At 44.5% G+C, this 23,858-nt stretch overlaps 1 protein-coding gene across 1 annotated transcript in view; it reads right to left on the bottom strand.

Moving 5' to 3' along the window:
* LOC144773828 (interphotoreceptor matrix proteoglycan 2-like) overlaps positions 1–23,858 on the bottom strand; it is an 815,142-nt gene that overhangs the window by 12,919 nt on the left and 778,365 nt on the right. Inside the window, exon 16 of the mRNA XM_078658923.1 lies at positions 517–705. Within this exon, the coding sequence (XP_078515049.1) occupies positions 517–705 (189 nt within the window). The remainder of the gene's footprint in view (positions 1–516; positions 706–23,858) is intronic.

Here is a 23,858-nt window from a genome sequence, read left to right as displayed (position 1 = left end):
TTTTTAAATATATATATATATACTTTATAGTATGATATTTAAAATACAATAGTATGGAATTCGCTCTTTATGGACGGAAAGTAGAGATACTTCTATAACATACAATGAGATTTAACTCCTCCCAAATTATTTTTACATAAGATCATTTATCACCACATGACAGGCTGATATTCCCACAAACACACTGTGCGTCAAGCTTTTAAGCGAGAATTGGGACCCACTGCTGCCTGACACAAATACCAGCACAGTAACCATCATAACTGTTGTACTGTATACATTTCAAACTAGAAATTCAGAAACAGAGAGGAAATTTAAGGTAAAACTGTTATGTAGTTTTGGAAAAGCATCGTATGTGGCCATCCCAGTGTTTTCTAGTTCCTAAAAATATACAGAACAACTCATTCTCAGATACTGTAGGTCTTAATCAAAAGCGGATTCTCCAAAACTTCACAGATTTGTTTTTGTCACAGAAAGCCAGAAGAACCATCCCATGTTCTATTATGAGTCAGTGCTTACCCGGAAGAGTCTTCTTTGTCACTCTTTGTGTTATGTCCTCTAAGAGTCCTTGCCAGGAAGAAGATAACTGCCGATGCTACAAAAAGGAAGCCAAGTACGGAAGCAATTGCAATCCCAACAACAAGAGGCTCTGATACATACTCCTCACAATGCGCTCCTCTGTACCACCAGTTTTCACCTACACGGCATCTGAAATCATAAACCAGGGAAACAAAGAGAAAGGAAAAGGCAAAAGATTAGGCTCTATAAGGCAAAAGATTAGGCTCTATAGGCAGACAAAAACGTCTTCAAATGTCCGATAGTTGAAAATACAACAGTACCCTTTAATGGCTGTGATTGTATTTTGCAGAACTAAAGAAGGCCTGTTTCGCCATCAAGTTCATAGTTATAGGATTCCAGAGGACAGATGTTTATACTAAAAATCTTACCCAGGGGGCTTTCAAAACCATAATATGTTTACTGTTTCCAAAGGTAAACTAAGGAAGCATTAAAGAAATAAAAAAAACTTTGGACTGATGGACGGATTTGTCTGCTGCTCATTGAGTGAAGATTCATGTTAGTAATCAGAGTGTGTTTGTGTGTTTGCCTTTATTGTCATGCCCACAAAGGAAACTCACAGTTTACCACATATCCTAGAACCATTTTGTGCAAACATTTAAGTTGTAGAATTCGAAAAGTAGCTAGAAAGTAGGGATGAAGATCAGAAACCGAGTGGTACCTTGGAGAGCTTGCTGGAGTTCCTGTAGCACACACAGATGTATTAATAGCAATCTCTAGGCTATAGCTTGAGTTTCTGAATAAAAAGATGGGAGGGGAAGATGACAATAGCTTACCCCTGACCATCTGTGCACACCTCAGCACAGGTGTCATTCCTGTAGCATGCAGTCATTTAGAGATTGAAAGTACTAGATTCTGGTGTATAGGTCTCTGCTAGGACATGGATGGAAGACAACAAAGGTGACGGTATGACTGCTGACTAGCAAGAAGAAGGCCTAATGTTCATCCCTGCATCCAGGTCTACCTTTGTTTACTATTGCAAATGGCCTGCAACAGAAGGCATGGGAAATAGAAAGTCCAAGACCAAGGCCAGTATTTCTCTGCAATTATAGTGCACAAATATAGATGTAAGCAGAGAGGGAGGCCGAGCAAATATTACACCGTGATATGGTGAAGGCCACTGCACCAGAAAGCACTAACATAATATTCATGGCTGGAAGGGATCTAGAAATAGATAAATCTGAGAAAGAAAATCGAAGATCCAGGGACATGAATGCAGCTGAGAACACATATGAGCAGATGGAATCAGGTAAGTTGAGGTGGATAAGGTCACCCAGGAAGTGAAAACAATGTACCTAGGAGTAATCTGGAGCAGTAGTGCAATGCTCCTCCGCATGTGGGAATGTAGACATGGCTGACAGGTGAGGAGGCACGTTAGTGAATCCTTCAACACTACCACCAAAACCAGGAGTACTTACTAAATTCCTAGGACCATGTCCATAGCCACATGCACATTACATAATAGTAGGTTTTCAAGACCATCCATTATGGATGACACACCTGTAATGGATACTGCAGCTTGGAGCAAAGGCGCAATGTAAAACAGTTGGTAGGAATGCATGGATGGAGAGTACTTGGCCTTACACTATAGCCCCATGACTGTGTGCCTATGTATATTTAGAAGGAGAGGGGATGACCAAGGCCACATAGCATGACTATTCTTAATGATTTGCAGATGGCTGGATGATGGGTTTGAATGCTACCAGAGTGATTGCCAGAGGTAAGTCCTTTTGCACCTTTTGTGTGTTTGCTGTACCGGCCTAAGTGGCAAGTGTATTCCCAGAAGTGGGCCCCATGCTCACTGGAACTAAGATACACCTGACTGATGAGCCCAAATCAGGGCAAAACCGTCCGTGGATTGCTTGTGTTCTGGTTCAAGGAAGACCTGGCTTGGCAGTTGGAGCGGGACTGTTCTTATTTGCACAGCATCAAGACCAAGGGCCAGATGTAGGTATCCAAATACAGGTCGGTAACGGGCGAAAATACCAATTTTTAGCCGTTACCGACCGGTATTTGGATACTGAGATGTAGGGCATGAAAAAATACAGATTCGGTAATTTTACCGAATCAGTAATTTTACCGAATCGGTAATTTTACCGAATCGGTAAATTTACCGATTCGGTAAAATTACCGAATCTGTATTTTGAAATGTAAACAGTGCTACAGGGCTTTAAGGATTCTTTATTTACCACCAACTATTAGTTGGTGGTAAATAACGAATTCCTATGTAAATGCAAATATGTGCATTTACACCTGTGCCATGTGGCACACATACATGCACTTAGGGCATGTATGTGTGCCACATGGCACACAAGCACTAATCAGGGGTGCAACAGGGTGTCAAAGTGACAACCTACAACCCTTGACTATTTCACAATTTTACCGAATCGGTATTAACCGATTCGGTAATTGACATTCATTCCTATGGGCCTCCCAGCCCATAGGAATGAATGGCAATTACCAAATCGGGAAATACCGATTCGGTTATTACCGAATCTTTACGATTTGGTAAAAAATACTGAATAATTACCGATATAGGTTTTACCGATTCTAAAATACCGAATCGGTGAAAATTTTGTATTTTAGAATCTGTAAAACCTTTTTACCTACATCTAGCCCTAAGTTGCATATGGCTGGGCCTAAACTGAGGTGGCATGTTGGGTAAATGTACGATCGGTTGGAATGGTCCCCCAAGCAATTATCAGTAGTTATAATTATTACAAGCATCCCTCTCATCACCTTTTATGTGTTTAGAGTCCCTGGCCATAGCCTATAAACACCACCATGATCTGTGAATGTTCAAATCAGATGGGGGAGAGGTAGAACACCAAGACTGCCTGGAAGGGTAGAGCTAGCTATCAATCTTGATCACTGCACCAGGGAGCCCGGGCACAATGACACAGCAGGCAAGACTCTTGAAAAAGATTGTTTTTGACCATGGTCTAAAAACTCCTCTTTATCCACCAAGGACACTCCTATAACAAAGGAAACAAGGATGGTGTAGGTGGTCAGGTCTTCTCAGAAAGGCACTGTTACTAGTGATGAATGCTGCACCCCGGTGCATGTGAACAATGTCCCACAGCAGTTACTGAACTGAATGAATGCGTGAATGACTGAGTTAGAGAGTTAATGAACGTCAGTGAGAGAATTGTGGCCTGGGTGTTGGTATGTTTTTTGATACTTTTTTTTTACAGATCATAGTTATTTCCTAATGTTTATTCAAGACATAGAGCAACTTGGTCTAAAACCAGGAAGAATCCATAAATATAGCCAATACACAAACTACCTAATAATTGCAGTAGGTAGCCCATCAAGTTGAATAAAGAACAATGGGAACTCTACTATAGTTTTTAAAATGCAGACTAAGGGTCTCCATTTATATAGGTGAATCTACCAGATTTCGCCATGAAATGGTTAATCAATCCACCTTCAGATTGCCTGTGGCCGAATATCTTTTTGATAAGAGGTGGACTTAGGAAAATCATTGAGTGGCAGAATGATGAGGGAGTGAGCCCCCAAAAAGCATAAGATTGCATTTGCTGTCATCGCCAAGATGGAGCAATCACAGGGCCCAACAGTTCCATAGTAGGCCCAATGCGACCCACTGCCTACACTCATCTTGTCACCCATTTGTGGGCTGGAAATGGTAGATATGGGGCTCATTGTGAACTCTCTTCAATTCATCGCAAAAGCTGAAGGACACCAAGACTGTTTCAGACAGGCCACCTTACCAGCTGCTGCCGTCATGAGGCAGAGACACAAGCCTGATCATCTGCTTCAGCAGACTTAGCCCCACCATAGCACAGCAGTGGTGAACTGACAGCAAGGCATGCTGGATGCACAGAATATTTTGGTATCACCCCCACAAAGTCTATATTTTACTAAAAGAGTAAACAGGATGAAAGGAGAACAGGGCACACCTGCCATCCAGACTCTAACATTAGTTCATGTAATGTGAGAGTCTACTCAGCACCAAGCAATCTCCCATTTTGGACTACACATTATATACTGGGGGCTTAGTCATCGACCCATCAAAATCCTTATAAGACTAAGTAAGACCGACTTCTCTCTTTACTAATGAAAAAGAAGGCTGCCTATCCACACACTTACATTGAGAGAAAGTAGGGCTATAACGTAACAAAAGAAGAACCAAAAGAACCTCCGTACCTTCCATTCAAAAAGAGTAGAGAGATCCTCTGGCACTGGGAGACTAAATGTATGCAATAGTATCTGGATTCATGTGCCACTTAGGTTTTTGAATGCGTCCAGAATCCTAAAGACCATCAGCAAAACCACACAGAATTAAAGACAAGAAAGCTATTTGTTTATCAAACGGTACCCATAATCATACCAAGAACCACATACCACCTGATTTAATGCCTTCACATGGACTAAGAGAAGAGGAAACCTGAGCCATGTGAAATTTCTGATCGGGAGAACTTGTTGCTACTAAGTGAGACACAATCCTAAAATGTGGACTACTGGCAGAGGCCAGTTAAGATGCATACACGTCAAATTGTACACCACTTCCCATAGCTTTTATTATCTATGCAGAATTTGGGAGCTCTACTTTTGTGCATTGATTGCCGGCAAGATGGATATCTCTTAACATTGGCAGGAACCACCATCATGGCAGTTCCTGTTTTTATTTATTTTTCATTTATTTAATGCGATTTTATATAGCGCGAACATTAGCCGAAGGTGTCAGAGCACTTTACATAAGAACCAGTTGCGATACATAAGGATTTAGGATTACATGCGTTACATAAAAGATACAAACAGAAAAAAAAATTGCAAATGTACAAGTTATAAAGTCACACAAGGAAGAGATACAAAAAAACATTGCAAATGTAAAGGTAGTAAAGTCTTTCAAGGAAGGGATACGAATGGATATACTCTAAGAGTCACATAGGAATGGTAGATGGTACAAAGATCTACTGCATATACTAGTGATTAGAGTTATCTCTATATACATAATGAAGGGATACAGATGGATATACTCTAAGAGTCAAATAGGAATGGTAGAGAGCACAAAGGTCTACTGCATATACTAGTGAATAGAGTTATCTCTATATACATATATATATACAAATAGTAGATTTTCTCAGGTCAAGACCCAAAAAACCAGGAGAGCAGAGTTCCATTAAGTGGGGTCGGAGGGGGGACGCAGTCACAACACAAGGGAGGGTGGGAGGGATACAAGGGTAAGGAGAAAAGGCAAATCAGAAAAAGGAAGAAACACTTAAGAAAAGCGGCTGAGAACAGCAGCAAAATGGCAGGCAGGGCAAAAGAAACGAGAACAGCAGCAAAATGGCGGGCAGGGCAAAAGAAAAAACGTAATGAAGTCCATGAGTGTGACCCAGTGAGTATGAATTAGAGTGCCAGGAGAAGTCCGGGGGGGTACATAGTTCAGAAATCAAAGTCAGGAAGGGAGAGGAGGCGTGTAGGCTCGGGTCCACTGGAGTAACTTCGAAGACAATCAGCCGGTCATGGGTCCCTCGCCCCCATACCTGGGAAAAGTTCACTGATTCCTCGCTCTTGTCCGGCTGCAACAGCACTTTGTTTGACTACAACAGAAGTTGTTGGAGAGGGGGCTCACAGGGGTTGAAGGGTTGACAGAAGGCCAGGCTCCGCTGTCCTCACGCCTCCAGTCCTGGAAGCGGTGGCTGTGTGCTTAGACCCTGGGTGGGGGCAATGTTTTAAAAGTTTTATGGACTAGTTGGTGACCTTCACTCAAAGTTTTAACTTGTTTTTGTGTTTTCCAAACACAAAATCTCAAAAGGGGATTTTTATTTTTGAAAAATACAAAGACTAATAACTCCCATACCATGGGAGTTGACTCCAATGGTGTGGGGGTCATTTAAACATTCCCAATGACCCTTCCGACAGTTTTTTTCACAGTGGTAAGTGAGAGTGAAAACTGAGGAAGGTCAGTAATATTGTCAAAATTCAGATGGCCTGTACTCCATTGAGTAATCAGAGTAGTATGTCAGTGATAGTGCCAGAGTAGGCACCATATCTGACATACCCAACACCCGCCTACATAAATCAGGCAAAGGGACAGGGGGCTTGGAGGAAAGGCTACTGTGCCACAGTTGTGACTCTAAATCAGCCTAATGACTAATGTAGAAACACTGTGTTCTGCAGTTCCGGGGTAGATAATCAGTAAGATCAGAAGTGGTTCTGTCAAAATTGTTTCAGATACATTACAAATTATGTTTGGAGAGCATTAATTCTTCCTCCATATTAATTTGCATTCAATACATTCATTGAAGACCACCAAGCTCAATGTTCCATTAAAAATGTATCGGCTAATTTATTTCAACAATATTAGTTGAAAAAATAAAAAAAAGTATATGTTGGTACAATCATGACAAATGAAGTGCTCATGTGGTGCAGTAAAAGTACTGAGATTCAACAAGTAGACACATTCTTAAAGTTAAGCCGGCAGTGTTTTATTATTTTAAAGAAACTTTGTTACAATACAGTCGCCTACACCCCAAAAGAAGGGCAGGGTGCTGACATTCCCTTTCTTTCAACTGGGTGTTCGTAGTCCAAGTGCTTTATTTAAAATGCCAACATTTCGACCACTTGCTCAATGCATAATTTCATGTATCGAGCCGTCACACAGGCAACTACAGGGCTGTTCATCTTGTGATCTCTTATAATTTTCAGGGTACATTGTAACCCTTTGGGTGATTGTAGAGAGGTGGAGTATTATGTGGTTATGCTGGTTAGGCTTCGTCATGCAATACTCTCACAAAACCCCAAAGATGGTCCTTGTAGTCACAATAATAAATCCTTAGCTCAATCCTGGTATTGACAAACAGCAGTCAGGCTGCACTAGAGGAACATGTGCTAAGCATTTCAAAGTACCAACATGGACAATAAGTAATTGGCATGACTCAAAAAAAATATGACACCTGTTTATTAAAATAAAGCATATTTTTGTCTTAATTTAGACACCAAAGCAAACAAGATCAGATACATATACCCAGAGTTATGGATTTTAGAAAAAACATAAATCCCAGCTATTCACTACTGCAGAACTTTTACATTGCAGTCAATGGGAAAATGTGGGAGTGACAATCGGTCACTTGCAGGTCAAGTTGAGAGAAACCCCAGGAGGTTAAAGGTGATGCGAGTCCCAGGACCAAGCCCAGACAGTCAGTTAAATTTTACCTGGCTCTAGAAGCCAGGGTGCAGAGTTGTCCTGACCGTCCTTGGTGCTGAAGAGAAAGCTGTAGGAGCGCTGATTTTACTGCTTACTCAGTGCTGGTGGGAAACAGCAACAATTTGACAACAGAGTGACTTCTGACTTCGTATGAAGGTTTTGCGGTGTTCCCTCGAGGTTCAGCGTTGACTAAAGGGGTGATTGCCAGGCTGCCAATCAACAAACCTTGGCAGCAGTACCCACAGTAGTAAGTTATTTCAATGTCCTGGGGAACATGGTAGCTGCCTTAAACTTTGGGCAGGTGGGGATTACGTTTTCCTCAATGCACATCTCCATCAACTTCCGGGTGATCTCTCGGAGGGCCCGATGGCGAACGATTCTTAAGTTACGGTACTTTGTTTTTACTTGCTGTTTCAGGGGACTAGTGCCACTAGTCCAGGGGAGTCTAATGATGCCTTTAGCTGTCACAGGAGTCCCTCTAACCAACCTTTGGTCCAGGACAATCAGCATTCATGCAGGTCTAGGAAGGTTGGCACAGGTGCAGAGTATCACTTCTTTGGTTTGTGCAGCTCCTGTTGTCACAGACATGTGTCTCTTCATGAAAAGCGAGGTCAAGTTAGACAATAGCATCTTCTTGGAGACTTCAATCTGCATTGGTGTGACCCTATAACATCTCTCCTAACAACTTACCTAAACAGTAACCATTTCAGGCAATCTGTACATCACTGACTCACTGAAAAGAAGCTGTGCTGGAGTGACTAATTTCTAAAGAAGGAAAACTGATGATAGACTCCATTCTACCAAAACAATGATAGGATCATTAAACCCAAATGACCTCACTAACCTATATGATAATATCGTAATAAGGATGATAGATGAGCTTGCTCCTAAAACCTTGAAAATGCAAAAAAGCAAAACATTAGACATGGTTCTCAATGAAACTGAGTAAAGAAAGGAAGAAAGGCCTTTTGAAAGAATAAATGATGATGGTGGAGAAACCTTCCGACAAAGAAACTGTCCATACTCTGATCAATAAGAATAAACCACAAAACACACCCTTGAAGCAAAATCCTTATTTAAAAATAGGGTAATGAACAAAGCTAAAAATGAACCAAAGAAACGTTTTGAAATTCTAAAGAATGCCACAATGCTGAGCCTAATGACAATTACTGATGTGTTGAAAAACATGTGAGGAGTTCTTAAACTTCTTCAAGAAAAGATTGAAAAGACTGAGCATTCCCTCGCACACACAACAAGGTAGCAAAAAGACAAAGGCTTAATCCATATATCAGAGACCCATTGGCCGACATTCAAAGAAATCACCCAGATCGACATTTTTAGCATCATCACCAAAGCTAAGACCATCATCAAATGCTTGAGAACCCACACCATCATCTGTTCTGAAAGAAATAAAGGGGTCACTGCTAGTAGTGTGGATGATGAGGATCATAAATTCATACTTTGCACAATGAACCGTTACAGACAACCTAGAATGAGGACAAGTCACATGACTCCTAAATTAATACAAAATAGGGAGCGGACCCAGAGACCTAAACAACTATTGTTCCTTAACTAATCCACCCTTCCTTTTTTTTTTTTTTTATTATTCAGTTCATAGCATAATCAAAACAAATACAAACACATATAGATATCAATCCGTTAGCTATCATACTACATATATATTAGAACACATTGAAAGCAAGCTATCATGGCACATACAGGCTCAAAAAAAAGATGATTAAGCAATGAATCTACAAATTAGTCTAAGCTTCTAAATGATTGATCATAGGCTGCCAAATTTTAATCCCCAGTTGTTTCTTTTTCCATGATTTGATACGGTAAAGATTAAATTCCAAATAGAACACATTATAAAATGTTGCCCGCCACATCTCATATGAGGGCGCTTCAGGTTTTAACCACATAGAGGCAATGCACAATCGAGCAACTGACATAGCCATAAAAAAAGTATCGATTTTGATAATACAATGGTAAAATATCCATATCTTTACATAATCCAAGCATCATCATCTCTCTAGATATCAACACATCAAAATTTAAAATATTTGATAGAAGTTGTGCGATAGATACAAAAAAAGGTTTCAATACACTACAGTCAAAAAATATATGCACAATATCTGCCATATCGGTTTGACACCTATAGCATTTACCATTATGGATATTTCCCCACTTCATCATCTTAGCGGGTGAGTGGTATAAATTAAATAATGTTTTGTAATGTTGGGAACGTAAATTGGCAGTCAAAATGATTTTAGCAGCAATATTAATTGATTCATGAACAAACAAGTCAGGGATGCCAAGTCTAGTACTCCATTTCCCCTCTTGTACATCAATATCGTTGCGCTGTGTACTCCGCAAACTATTATATAAAATCCCAATCTTAGCGGGTTTATTCAAGACTACAAGAAAGTCGTTAATGCCTATAAGTAGAATGCTTTGATGTTTAAAAATAAAATCCCGTAGCTGTAGATATTTAAAAAAATCATTCTGTGGAATCGCACATTTTTCTTTTTAAACTTTAAATGTAACCATAATGCCAGCATCGAACATACTTCCCAAACGAACAATACCTTTATCGGCCCATGTCCGCATCTTACTATCCCAAAATATAGATGGGAATAATTCTGTTGAATCACAGGGGGTAGAGAAATGAATGCGATTAAGAGAGATGATTTTTCGTACCCACCGCCATCCTTTAAATGCTGCTAATACAGTCTTAAATTTAGTTCTTTTATAGTAACTTGGCTCGAGAAAACGTAGCAGCACCTGGCGAGATTGGCATCCCAATAACATTGAGTAGATATTGGGACTTTCAAATATTGGTGGTTCACCCCCAGTCACCAGAATTTTCATGTTCTGAAGAAGGCAGGCTAAATAATAAAAAGCAAAATTCGGAACTCCCCATCCACCTTTTGAAAGCGGGAGTGTCATGAATTTAGACGCCCGACGAGGAGATTTCCAACCCCATAAAAACCTATCTACAATAGATTGCAGCATCATTAATTGTAGGTGTGATACCTCCAACGGTACAGTCTGGAAATAATAGAGTACCCTAGGTAGAATACACATCTTTAAAACGTTTCTTCGCCCCACCAGTGTTAAATGGATACACTCCAGCTTTTCCAACTGGCGCTTAGTTGATTGTAATATATCAGTCCAATTTACAGTGACTAACTCTTGGAGTGATATTCTAATTTTAATACCAAGATATTTAGCCTCGCGAGTGACACGTAAATCGTTAAGGCATAGCCCAGCAGTACACACTACCTGGGTTTTAGTAATATTCAATTTATACCCAGACACTCTACCATACACTTGTGTTATATTTTCAATTTCACCAAGTGCTTGTTCCGGATCAGATGTAATAACCGCAATGTCATCAGCATAAGCTAAGACACGAACGTAGTTATCACCCACAGCCATTGATTGTATACACTGAGAGGCAGCTAGCAGCTGCTACAATGGCTCGATATAAATAGCAAATAATAACGGCGAGCATGGGCATCCCTGCCGTGTACCCCGAGTGATACAAACAAATGATGACTCCTGCCCTATCACACAGATCTTGGCCCTTGGTCGTTTATACATGATTTGCAAGGCGAGTAAAAATTGGGGTCCAAACCCCATTTTGCCCATAATAGCCCATAAAAAGCCCCACGTCACACGGTCAAATGCTTTTTCAGCATCTAAAAACACCAAGCCAACATCTTTGGAAAATACAGATGCATAATCCAGGACAGCAATCACACAGTGTAGATGGTTAACAGTACTTCTGCCTGTGAGAATGCCATGCTGGTAATGAGACACCAATGATGGTACAACTTGAAGTGAACGACTAGCGAAAATTTGAGAATATATCTTGGTATCAACATTAATTAATGAAATAGGTCTATAAGACCCCGGAAGATATGGGGATTTGTCTTTCTTTTGGAATACCACTATGCTCGCTTCGTCCCATGAGGGAGGAGGGTTGCTAGCTTGAGCAGCGATAAAAGTGGCGAGCATATCATCTTTGATGATAGGAAATAGCAAGCGATAGACCTCTAAAGGCAATTTATCCGGACCGGTAGCTTTCCCAAGCGCGAGGGCCTTAATTGCAATCTCAAGCTCTAGCATCGTTATTGGGGCTTCCAGCTCCTCTCTAAAAATGGGTTCCACCATGAGTATATCAAATCTAGCCACAAACTGATCAATCTGATCTTGAGAAAGATATTCTTGGGTATACAATTCAGTATAGTACTGTTGAAAAACCTGCAGTATACCATCCATCGTCTCAGCAAGACTGCCCTGGTTGTTCTGTAGGGTCGCAATGCGCTGTGATGTCTGTCGTCCACGAAGTCTTTAAGCAAACATCTCCCAACCGCTTCCCCATACTCATAGCATGTCAGTATAAAATTCATCTAGCTGAGAGATATATCACGACTCAAAACACTATTGATCTTTGCATTAAAGCGTGCAACCTTTATTTGTGCCAATTCGCTATCTCGATGTGCTCTGATATCCAAAATGAGTTCCTGTTCTGCATTTTTTAAATCTGCCAACAATTTGTCCACATCAGCTTTTTGTTTCCTCTGTTCAAGTTCAAGTTTAAAATTTGTATAGCGCACTACTCACCCAGAGGGTCTCAAGGCGCTTGCGGGAGGGGGGGTACTTTACTTATCGAATATCCAAGTTTTTAGTTGTTTTCTGAAGGAGAGGTGATTCTGTGTAAGGCGGAGGTGGGGGGGGGGAGAGAATTCCAGGTCTTGGCCGCTAAGTAGGAGAAGGATCTTCCCCCCATGGTGGATCTTTGGATGCGTGGAATTGCGGCGAGGGCTTGATTGAACGATCGAAGTTGGCGGGTGGGGGTGTAAAAGGACAGGCGTGTGTTGAGGTATTCAGGTCCTAGGTTGTAGAGGACTTTGTGTGCGTGGGTGAGGAGACGGAACGTTATTCTCTTGTTGCGGGGAGCCAGTGGAGGTCTTTCAGGTGACCGGAAATGTGAGCTTGGCGGGGGACGTCTAGGATGAGTCTGGCTGAGGCGTTTTGGATGCGTTGGAGTTTTTTCTGTAGTTTGGCTGTGGTTCCGGTGTAAAGGGTGTTTCCGTAGTCCAGTCGGCTTGTGACCAGTGCATGGGTGACCGTCTTTCTTGTTTCGGTGGGGATCCAACGGAAGATTTTTTTGAGCATGCGTAGGATGTTGAAGCATGATGATGATACGGCGTTGACTTGTCTGGTCATCGAGAGGGAGGAGTCCAGGATGAAGCCCAGGTTACGTGCGTGATCCGTTGGTATGGGTGCGGTTCCCAGAGCCGGTGGCCACCATGAATCGTCCCAGGCGGAGGGGGATGATCCTAAGATGAGGACTTCCGTTTTGTCCGAGTTCAGTTTTAAACGGCTGTTCTTCATCCACTCGGCTACTTCTTTCATCCCTTCGTGTAGGTTGGTTTTGGCGGTATTTGGGTCTTTGGTGAGGGAGAGGATCAGATGGGTGTCGTCTGCGTAGGAGATGATGTTAAGGTTGTGTTGGCGCGCAATGGATGCGAGGGGACTCATGTATATGTTGAAGAGGGTGGGACTGAGAGATTATCCTTGTGGTACGCCGCAGATGACTTCGGAGGCCTCTGATCTGAAAGGGGGGAGGCGGACTCTCTGGGTTCTTCCGGCGAGGAACGAGATGATCCAGTCCAGTGCTTTTCCTTGTATTCCGATGTTGCTGAGGCGTTGTATAAGGGTGCTATGACAGACTGTGTCGAAGGCTGCGGAGAGGTCAAGTAGGATGAGGGCAGCTGTTTCTCCGTTGTCCAGTAGAGTTCGAATGTCGTCTGTTGCTGCGATGAGGGCGGTCTCGGTGCTGTGTTTGGCTCGGAAGCCAGACTGTGAAGGGTCGAGGGATTTGTTGGATTCGAGGAAGGCGGCGAGCTGATTGTTGACAGCTTTTTCAATGACTTTGGCAGGGAATGGGAGGAGCGAGATGGGGCGGTAGTTCTTAAGTTCAGTGGGGTCAGCTGTGGGTTTCTTCAGGAGGGCGCTGAGTTCGGCATGTTTCCAGCTTTCCGGGAAGGTAGCGGAGTTGAGGGAGCAGTTGATGACTTCTCGGAGATGGGGTGCGATAATGGAGTCTGCTTTGTTGAAAATGTGGTGGGGACATGGGTCGGTTGGCGATCCTGAGTGGATGGAGTTCATCAGGCGGATGGTGTCTTCAGTGGTGATTGGGTTCCAGGCGTAAAGGTTGTTGTAGGGGGGTATTAGTTTGTAGGTGGGTGGGGTGGAGTGGTCTCCAAAGCTGTTATGTATGTCAGCGATTTTGTTGTGGAAGAACGAGGCTAGAGAGTCGCAGAGGTCTTGGGAGGGAGTGATGTCGTTGGTGCCGGCGGTGGGGTTGGTAAACTCTTTGACGATGTTGAATAGTTCCTTGCTGTTGTGGGCGTTGTTGTCGAGTCTATCCTTGAATGCTGATTTCTTGGTGGATCGGATCAGTTGGTGGTGTTTGCGGGTGGCGTTCTTGAAGGTGGCCAGGTTGTCAGTGGTAGGGCTTTTACGCCAGGCTTTTTCGAGGGTGCGACAGATCTTCTTGGATTTCCTAAGGTCATCATTGAACCAGGGGTCTTTTTTGCTGCCTTGCTTCATTTGGTGGTTTTTCAAGGGTGCTAATTCGTCCGCACTGTGGGTGATCCATTGTGTGAGGTTGGTGGCTGCTTGGTTTGGGTCAGATGATTTGGCAGGAGGACTTTGGTGGAGCGATGTGAAGAGCTGGTCGGTGGTAATTTTGTTCCAGTTTCTGCGGGGAATTGGTTGTGGGTGGTTGTGGGTCGTAGTTTTTTTGTAGTTGAAGTGAACGCAGCTGTGGTCCGTCCAATGGAGAGCTGTGGTGTGATTGAAGGAGATGTGCTTGCTGGAGGTGAAGATTGGGTCGAGCGTGTGTCCGGCATAGTGGGTGGGGGTGTCAACAAGTTGTTTGAGTCCGAGATTGGCGAGGTTGTCCAGAAGGGTGGTGGTGTTGCTGTCGTTGTTCTTTTCCAGGTGGAAGTTGAGGTCTCCCAGTAGAATGTAGTCCTCGGAGGGGAGGGCGTGTGGGCTGATGAATTCTGTGATGTCTTCGCTGAATTGTGTGCGGGGTCCTGGTGGTCTATAGATGAGGGTGCCTCTGAGTGTGGTCTTGGGGTCGGTGTGGATCTGGAAGTGAAGGTGTTCGGTGGCTGCAAGGTTATCGTCGGAACTGGTTGGTGATGCGGATGGTGTTCTTATGGACGATGGCGATGCCTCCTCCTGTTTGGCTGATGCGGTCCTTTCGGATGATCTTGTAGCCCTCCGGGATGGCTATGGCGATGTCGGGTGCTGATGAGGCGTTCATCCAGGTTTCTGTAAGAAAGGCGACGTCCGGCGAAGTGGTGTCGAGTAGGTTCCAAAGTTCAGTGGCGTGTCTGTGGACCGAGCGGGTGTTGAGCAGGATGCACTTCAGGTGGTTAGTGTCGGAGCTCTGTTTGGAGTGTGTGGATTTGGTGCGGGTCCCGATGCAGTCGAACTTGCAGGAGTGGCAGGTGAAGGGTCCATGGGTGAGTCCTGGGGCGGCTTGGTAGCAAGTTGGGAGTCGGCCGGGGTTAAGTGCTGAAAGGGTTGCGGCGTTGTACGTTATGCGGGAGGAGTGGCTTTTGCGGGGACCAGGGGGTCTGGCGCTGGGCGCGGTCCAGGCGCGGACGGGCGTAGACGGGCTTACCTTTGGCGCACCTTCGGCGCGCATAGGGCGCGTCCGCTGCGCGTGAACGCTGCGCGCAAGTGCATCTGACATAAGTGGATAGTGGGGGGGCGGAGCGAGGGAGGGTCAGCTGGGAGGCGGGAGCGGGGTGGAGGGCCGGGCTGGGAGGCACAACAACAAACAACAAAATGGCAGCAAGCCAAAGGCCAAACAGGACGAGACTGGGAACAATCGCTATGAAAAGGGAAGCGTCACCGGCACAATCAGGCACAGATTAATCAAGCAGGTAAAGGCAGCAATGCACAATCGAGTATCAATTAATGCGCAGCTCAGCAGTATAGCGCTACGATACAATTACATTCAGGCACAAATAAATGCAGGAGCAATGCGAGCAAAGCGCAACTGATTTCAGAGGTAAAGAGCAATTTCAGAGGTAAAGAGCAGTCTGGCACTATAGCGCTACGATACCAGATCCAGGGCAGGGAGCAGTGTGAGGAGCGACCGCTTCTGAGGAGCTCAGGACGGTCACAGCGCTGCTCTGGAGGGTAGAGCCTAACCTTTCTGTGGGAGGGAGGGGCAGCTGGGAGGCGGGAGCGGGGTGGAGGGCCGGGCTGGGAGGCACAACAACAAACAACAAAATGGCAGCAAGCCAAAGGCCAAACAGGACGAGACTGGGAACAATCGCTATGAAAAGGGAAGCGTCACCGGCACAATCAGGCACAGATTAATCAAGCAGGTAAAGGCAGCAATGCACAATCGAGTATCAATGAATGCACAGCTCAGCAGTATAGCGCTACGATACAATTACATTCAGGCACAAATAAATGCAGGAGCAATGCGAGCAAAGCGCAACTGATTTCAGAGGTAAAGAGCAATTTCAGAGGTAAAGAGCAGGCTGGCACTATAGCGCTACGATACCAGATCCAGGGCAGGGAGCAGCGTGAGGAGCGACCGCTTCTGAGGAGCTCAGGACGGTCACCCATAGCTATAAGTTTCACCCCGAAATCCAGCCATAAAACAATCCCATACCATCGCCTGAGAAGCTGTGCCTCTATTATAATCAAGGAACTGCTGAGCCCATACTTGAATATGGCATACATATTCTTCATCAGCTATCAACTTCTTATTGAATGAAAATGACCGCTGTACCCGCTGAATCTTAAAAGGAAGCATATCTATAACAACAGGGCCATGATCCGAAGTAATTCGTGGCATTACCTGCATACGGGCACTGCTCATGAGTGACCTAGGCAAAAAAATATAATCTAACCGAACAAACGTTTTGTGGGGGGAGGAAAAAAAGAGTATACCCGGGATCACCCGGGTTAACCAATGGCCACCCATCAACTAGGACCTGCTGAAGCAATAATTGCCGCAATGCTCTAAAAACATGTGGCTTACGGCCGCTATATCTAGTAAATTGAGGATCACAAATAAAGGGCTCGCCGTGTATATTAAAATCCCCAAGTAATAGTAAGGGTGTGCCCCACATTGACAGCTCAACATTTAGGAATTCAAGAATCTCAACTTCGTCCAGATTCGAGCCATTTACCGTACATACTGTAACTGTAACCCCCCTGATGATGCACTCCGCAATTGCCCAGCGTCCTAAACTATCAGCTTTATTTTTCCCCATAGTGGCTATCGTTTGACGACCCAGAATTGGAACCCCCCGATTCATAGTAGCCTGCCTTGATGCGACAAATAGTGTATAGCCCAGTTCACTCAATATCTTTCGATTCCCCCATGGCACGTGGGTTTCCTGAAGGCATATAATATCAGGATTAATTAATCGAACTTCCCGCATCACTCGTCTACACTTAAGAGCATTGTTCAATCCACACACGTTAAATGAACACAAGCGTAGACTATTACTAGCCATTAACTCTTAATTCACCCATAAATTGACATGTGTCATTAATACATGAAACACTAAATAAGCTTGCTCCTACAACCTTACAACATATGCTATGAACTGACATTTTTCCCTTTACACCCTTACCCCAAATCGTAACCCCCACTACACCCCGTGACCCCCCACCCAAAGATCCCCTCCCTTCCCACAGGACCCCCCCGAGAGACCCTCCCAAATAACCAAGGCAATAGGGCATATCGCCCTTTCGATGAGTGTGAGAGATTCTCGGATGCTTGGACAATCCCGTATCAAATTTGGATATCTCTGAGATATAAGAAAAAAAGACAAAAGAGCAAACATTGATTAATAGTTGATCTACGTGCATGTTTCTGTATAGATACTCATATGTAATCAAATTCTGACTAGTCAAAGCACGGTTTCATCAACTCATCAACCCAGAGAATTAAGATATTCCTTAGCTGAGGCCTCAGAAGTAAAAAATTGGTTCTGCCCTTTATACACCGTTTTCAGAGTAGCTGGCTGCAAAAGAAAAACCTGTAAGACCTTAGATTGGAATGGTGCAATTAATTGGCGTAGCCGCCAGTGATTCTCTACAGTGGAGTGGCAGTAATCGGGGTGTACAAAAAATTCAGTCCCTTTGCCAGATCTTTTTTTCTCGGGTCTAGCCAAGTCATAAAGTGTTTGTCTTGCTAGAAAGTTATTTAGTGAGATCAATATAGCACGTGGGTGTTGAACAGCTTGCCCAGACCTAACAGGTCGCTGGCGAAATGGAAATCGATGCGCCCGTAAAACTTCCTGGGCCCAGTTCCAGTCTTTAACCTCCGGAAATGCCTCTTCAAAAAGTTCCACTACAAATTTGCGAGTGTCCTGCCCCTCAATCCCTTCAGGAATCCCGAGAATACGCAAATTATTGCAACGTAGTCGATTCTCCATATCGGCAAGCTTTATATGTACATCTCCCTTGTGTGCCTTGATGTCTGCGATTTCTACCTTATGATTTGCCACTTGATCTTCTAATGTAGAAATACGGCCCTCAGCTTCTACTATTCTATCTGTGAAATCATTACATGACTTTGCCAGACGTCGAACAGTGTTCTGGAGCTTCCGGCAGGCGTTATGGGTTTTTAAATGCTCAGCCCTGGCTTCTAGCCGATGTTCCGAAATAGCCTTAGGAATCTCCTCAAGTGAGACTTGGCTAGTGGCCCCCAGACCGCCACCAGCCTGCTCCGACAGGTCTAGGTTACCAGACATAGGATCGGCCGCCAAGGAAGCCCAGTCAGAGACCTCAGGGGTCCCTTTTTGCCTGATGGTATAATTTTCGCCACCCGCCTCATGCAGGTTATCATCACTCTGTTGACTAGCTTTCAACATAGGTGTAGTCTCCTCTGTAGTCTCATCAAACATTGATAAGTCCGCCTCGTCTTCCAGGTCACCGTCGGGATCTGTTCCATCTGATTGCTCCGATAGAGAGTAAAATTCCCTGTCTTTACTGCTCACAGGGTCAATAAGTTCTTCCCCGATAGTACAAGTTGCATTTGCCACGCTATGTCCGCTCACTACATGCTCATCATTGGTCCCAGCTAGAGCTTGTGATGGTACCGTTACTGTGTGTTGTAGAGAAGCTGAGGAAACTGGAGAGAAGGAATTAGAAAGCAGTGCGGAATCATAGCTAAACTCCTCTGGAAAACAATTAGCAGCTGATTGACCTTCAGATGAATTTCAGAGTGCAATACTTCACAAACACCTCAACCCTAAAGATAATTGATGTTTCTAATTTTACGTTGGATAAAGGCAGATCTTGCCTCCCCATTCTCTTAGATCTGTTGGCAGCCTTCGACAAAGTGAACCATGACTCCTTTCTGACAATACTGGAAGAAACAATGGACCAAAACGGCTCAGTCATCCAGTGGTTGTTTATCATTCCTGGAAGACTGCAGTCAGCAAATCAAAATTGTCAACTTCCACTGACTCATAAAACCCTCAAGGCACAATACTTTCACCCACACTATTCAACAGCTACATGAAAGCAGTCACCTACATTCAGAGGCATGCAAACATCAACTATCACTTCAATGCGCATTATATGCAAGTTTACGTAAAAATATTATATTCAAAGAATGTTGAGGTTCTAACTAAAGTCCTCCACAAAAAAGGGACTGTGCCTAATTCAAGGGAAATGAGTGGACTTCTTGATCAGCAACAGGTAGAAAAGTTCTGGAAGAAGCCACCTGCAATATCCAAAGTTTTGCTCCAGCTGAGCAGCTTCAACTGGATTAGTGTATTGTGGGAGATTGAGTCCCAGACCCCAAGAGGCAATGCAGAGCTTCTGAACAGTTGGCTGGTACTGCTGGTTACTTTTCAACACAAAAAAACATTCAGAAGACGTTCCGAAAGTTTGGGAGCTTTTTGCTAAGTTTTGGTAAAAAGCTCCAGAACAAGGACAGCTTGGTGTTGAGAGTCAGGCTGGTTTTGTTGACTCAGTAACTGGCCAGACCATGCTGGCTTGTCCTACTGAAACCTTTGGAGCTCCTTACAGTCGACACTAAGGACAAAGACTTCCGGGGACTCATCAAAGCATAACGCTGCAGCAGACCGCCATTGTCAAAAGCCAACTCCGGTTCCAAGGAACCTGAGGGCTTGTTGTGTAGAGTAAAGCTCCTAAAAAGTGACTACGTGTAAAGGTAAAATCTTGACCGGGACCCAGCCATCAACCTATCCAACCACACTCCATCATGGTCAGCTTAAAATGCTGACTTTGTCTTGGTCCAGCATGATCACATAGCCGAGAGTGGAGCTTAAAGCTTTTGGTGCTAGAATGCACATGTTTTTATTTAGTTTTAAAATTCATATTTCTGGTCCCTATAATGGGATTTTGTGGTTCTCGTGTCATTTTAAAGATAAAAATAGTCTCTATTTTAATAAGTTGGTATTGGGTTTTTATTAAATTGTGTCTTTTTCTTATTTACTGTTTTGGTGATATTAAATGCTTTACACACATGTATTGTAAGTTGAACCTGACTGCTTATCTGCCAAGCTGCTACGGGTTGAGCAAGGATTATTTTGTTGAGACTTAACTGGACCTTATTAGCGATCATGGCATTATTACTAGCTAAAGGTACAAACGTCCACTTACTAATAACCCACCTTCCTACACGTCCTCATCAAGATTCAATTCTGGATTTCTGCCCACCACTTGGAACTCAAGCAAATAAAACAGAGTTTTTCCTTTTTTCATCCCTCAACTGTAACATTGTTCTACAATCTTCTCCCAAAGAAACATCAGTTGTCAACATCAATTGAACCAGTATTGAGTCCAAACACCTGAATCTAAAAGCTCACATCAATAAAGACAGAAAGGGGGCATGACTGGACACCGGACATCGCAGCCGCAACTTAGTTCAGCTCTGCACTGCCATCCACCATCCCTAACAATCCTGCAAACACACAAGCAAAGATTCATCACACATGGGACGCTATGGGACTGCGGATCCCCCGCGGCACCATACAGGTGAGCTCCAACACTTGGAATCCAAGCAGAGCCAATGTGGGGAAGGTGCAGTCTATCACGCCCGCTGGCTGAGGCCTGGAGTCAGCACAGACCTGCTGAGGTGCCATGAGACAGTGCGAACCGAAGTTTGAGAGAGAGTGGCCTGAGTGGTCGTGGAGACCTGCAGACCAGGAAGTGCATGCTGGGCCCCCCCCCAGATTCCCCGTCAAGATCACCAGGCCCCGCTGAGGAGGGCGCAGGGAGCGCATGGGCCATGGAGGCGTGCCTGCTGCAGGACCCGGCGGCCCCCCTGGTAGGCCCACAGACACTAGGGAGCTGCACCACAGACTCTGCAGAGTGGAGAGGCATGACAAAACACCTCATCATTGTGGTGAGTAATGCCAGATTCTTGGGGCACAGGGCCAAAGAGAGCAACATGCTTGGATGGACCAGAGGCAAACAAGTGGTTTGAAGGGAGGACATTGCCACCAGCAAAGGAATAATTAGCACATAATAAGCCTCTACAATTAGATTAATGTGTGCTCTTACAGTCGCCCACTGAGCCGCTCAAGACCACACCCTCCCCTGACAACTGGTACATGCAGTTTGGTGCCATAAGGGTCCCTTCCACTCTAATAGCCATGGTTCTGCTTACCCAAGGCCCTGACTCCACATGGTGGCGGGGGTGGGAGAAGCCTGAGGGTGAGTTTCAGCCGCTTGGAGTGACATCAGCCACATGGATATCCAGCCTCTGGACCATTGACACAATCACTGTGGGAGTTTGAAGAGGCTTCCACCACTACCTGGGAGCGATCACATATATGAACTAAACCCCACTAGGGGGTAGCATAGAGTGTGGTGGTGCTCTATACAACATAGTGTGTTCCCCTTCTTAATAGTAGGCTTGGTCCTTGCCTACTGACTACTCCCTAATATGGCGACCATGTGGGCCTGTGGCTTTGGCTGGCTATGGGTCTGACTGCTTGTGCCACCCCGGAGACTTCCAGTGGCGGTTAGGCGGGTCAGAGGTAGATCGAACTTGCCAGGAGCTGGGGACTGTGCCCAAGATTCCATGTGCAACATGACAAAAGACAAGGGACCACCATCAGCTAAACAAAGTACTCTAGATAAATACCCCCAGCCTGGTGGCCCCTTGCTACAGATGGCACCAGACAGCCAGACGGAAATGGTTCCAGATAATACAGCCCTCTTAGCCGTCATCACTCAATCATGTGATGCCCTAAATGCTAAGATAGGTGCTGTAGGCTCAGAGGTTTTGCTACTACGACAAAACATCTGCAATGTAATGGAAAGCATCACAAAGGCGGTAGAAGATTCTGTTGCAACCCTGCAGGCTACCATGTCCAAACTTACCTCTGTGAGCAGGGAATTGCCAACACCTATAGAGGATGCTGAACAAAGGACGCGCCCCAATAAACTGCACTTTGTGGGATTCCCAGAGGGCTGTTAGGGAGCCTTTAAGGAGTGTTTCCTAGATCAATGGCTTTGCAACTTACTGCCAGTGGGAGCCCTTTCCCCACGTTTCATGGTTGAACAGGCCTGCAGGGATTTGATGCGCCAGCCTCCTCCGAGGGCCAGGCCCTGCGCAGTTATTGCAAAACATCTGAATTACTTGTACAGAGACACCCTCCTAAAACATGCCCGATCAGAGGAAAAGATTATGTACCAATCGCACGTTATTAAGATATTTCCGGACTACACTAGGTCGATACAGCAACAGGATCAATCCTTTCTTACAATGCTCTTTCAAGCCACAAAACATTGTCTCCATAAATTAAATATCAGATAAAAGCTTCATTAACCCCCAAAACTCAAAGGGTTGTATGAGTCTCAGATGCTCATTTTCGACTCCCTGGAGGAGGTATTCCAGTGGACAGATGAACCTAATACACCACCACACCTGGATTCTGACTCTTCTCAGAGTGACAAGCATAATAAGAACAAAAAGGCATCAGCTACTAATTGTCACAGATACCCATCAACATGGAGGACCTCCAAGATGATGGGCAATGTGCCAGTTGCTACAGGGGGCTTCCCATCTTCTCAGGCATCTGGTGCAGGATCTTCTAAGTGAAAATGGGGGGTGCTCATATTGGACAGCGCTATCCTTGATCCTCATGGTGTATGATGCTATGGGTGGCCACACAACACAATAACCAGGAACTTACACCCTCCTACAAATTTGTCCATGTTGAGTACAGGGATCCATTGTGATGAGCCGGGACAGAACCCTACTGGGGTCTGCCGCCATCACATTTCGCAACAGATACTTAGGGTTTTCTGAGTATCTGGTGGGTGATGTTACATATCAGTTGTTCTTGTAGCGAATATTACATCGGAATGATGGTCTGTTGTTTTGTAACATGGCTACTATTGTTATGCTTAAATGTTTTTCTTCTTTTCCTACAATGGGGTCTGACGGATGTCCACTCCCTCACATACCCTAGATGTAGACAAAGCAGAAAGATTAAATCATGTGTACCCAGCAGCAGATGTGTTCATAGGATTTAATTTGATTAGTGTTGTGGAATGTAATTGGCCTACTAGATAAGGGAAAGAGGGGGGAAGTCCTGAAGCAGGCCAAGAGGATGGGACATACGTTCTGCTAGTGCAGGAGATTCACCTTATAGGTTACAAGGTCCCATGCTTGGTTTGATGGGGATACACAAACGTTTATCATTCAGGGTTCATGCTTAGTTCCAGGGGCACAGGAATCCTGATTAAGCAGACAGTCCCTGCCGGAATCTCAAGACATAGGTTGATAAATATGATAGACACACAGCAGTTACAGGAATGCTCTATGGAAAACGTACACATTGCTGAGTGTATATGCCCTGCCCACCCCCACCTTGGACCCTCCGTTATAAAATGTTTGGTTTGGAATGAGCTAACAGATGGGTTTGTGGTGATGGGGGGTTTGAAACAGAGTCATCGTCCAGGCAGTAGACAGATGGAACCCACAGGGGTTACCTCCAATGTCAGGACAGACGCCCTCCCTTTGTCTCAGCGTTGAGCCTTATTGAAGTAAGACAGG

Source organism: Lissotriton helveticus, chromosome 8 (genome assembly GCF_964261635.1).
Source record: "Lissotriton helveticus chromosome 8, aLisHel1.1, whole genome shotgun sequence".
Lineage (NCBI taxonomy): Eukaryota > Metazoa > Chordata > Amphibia > Caudata > Salamandridae > Lissotriton > Lissotriton helveticus.
This window is presented reverse-complemented; position numbering and strand designations above follow the sequence as displayed.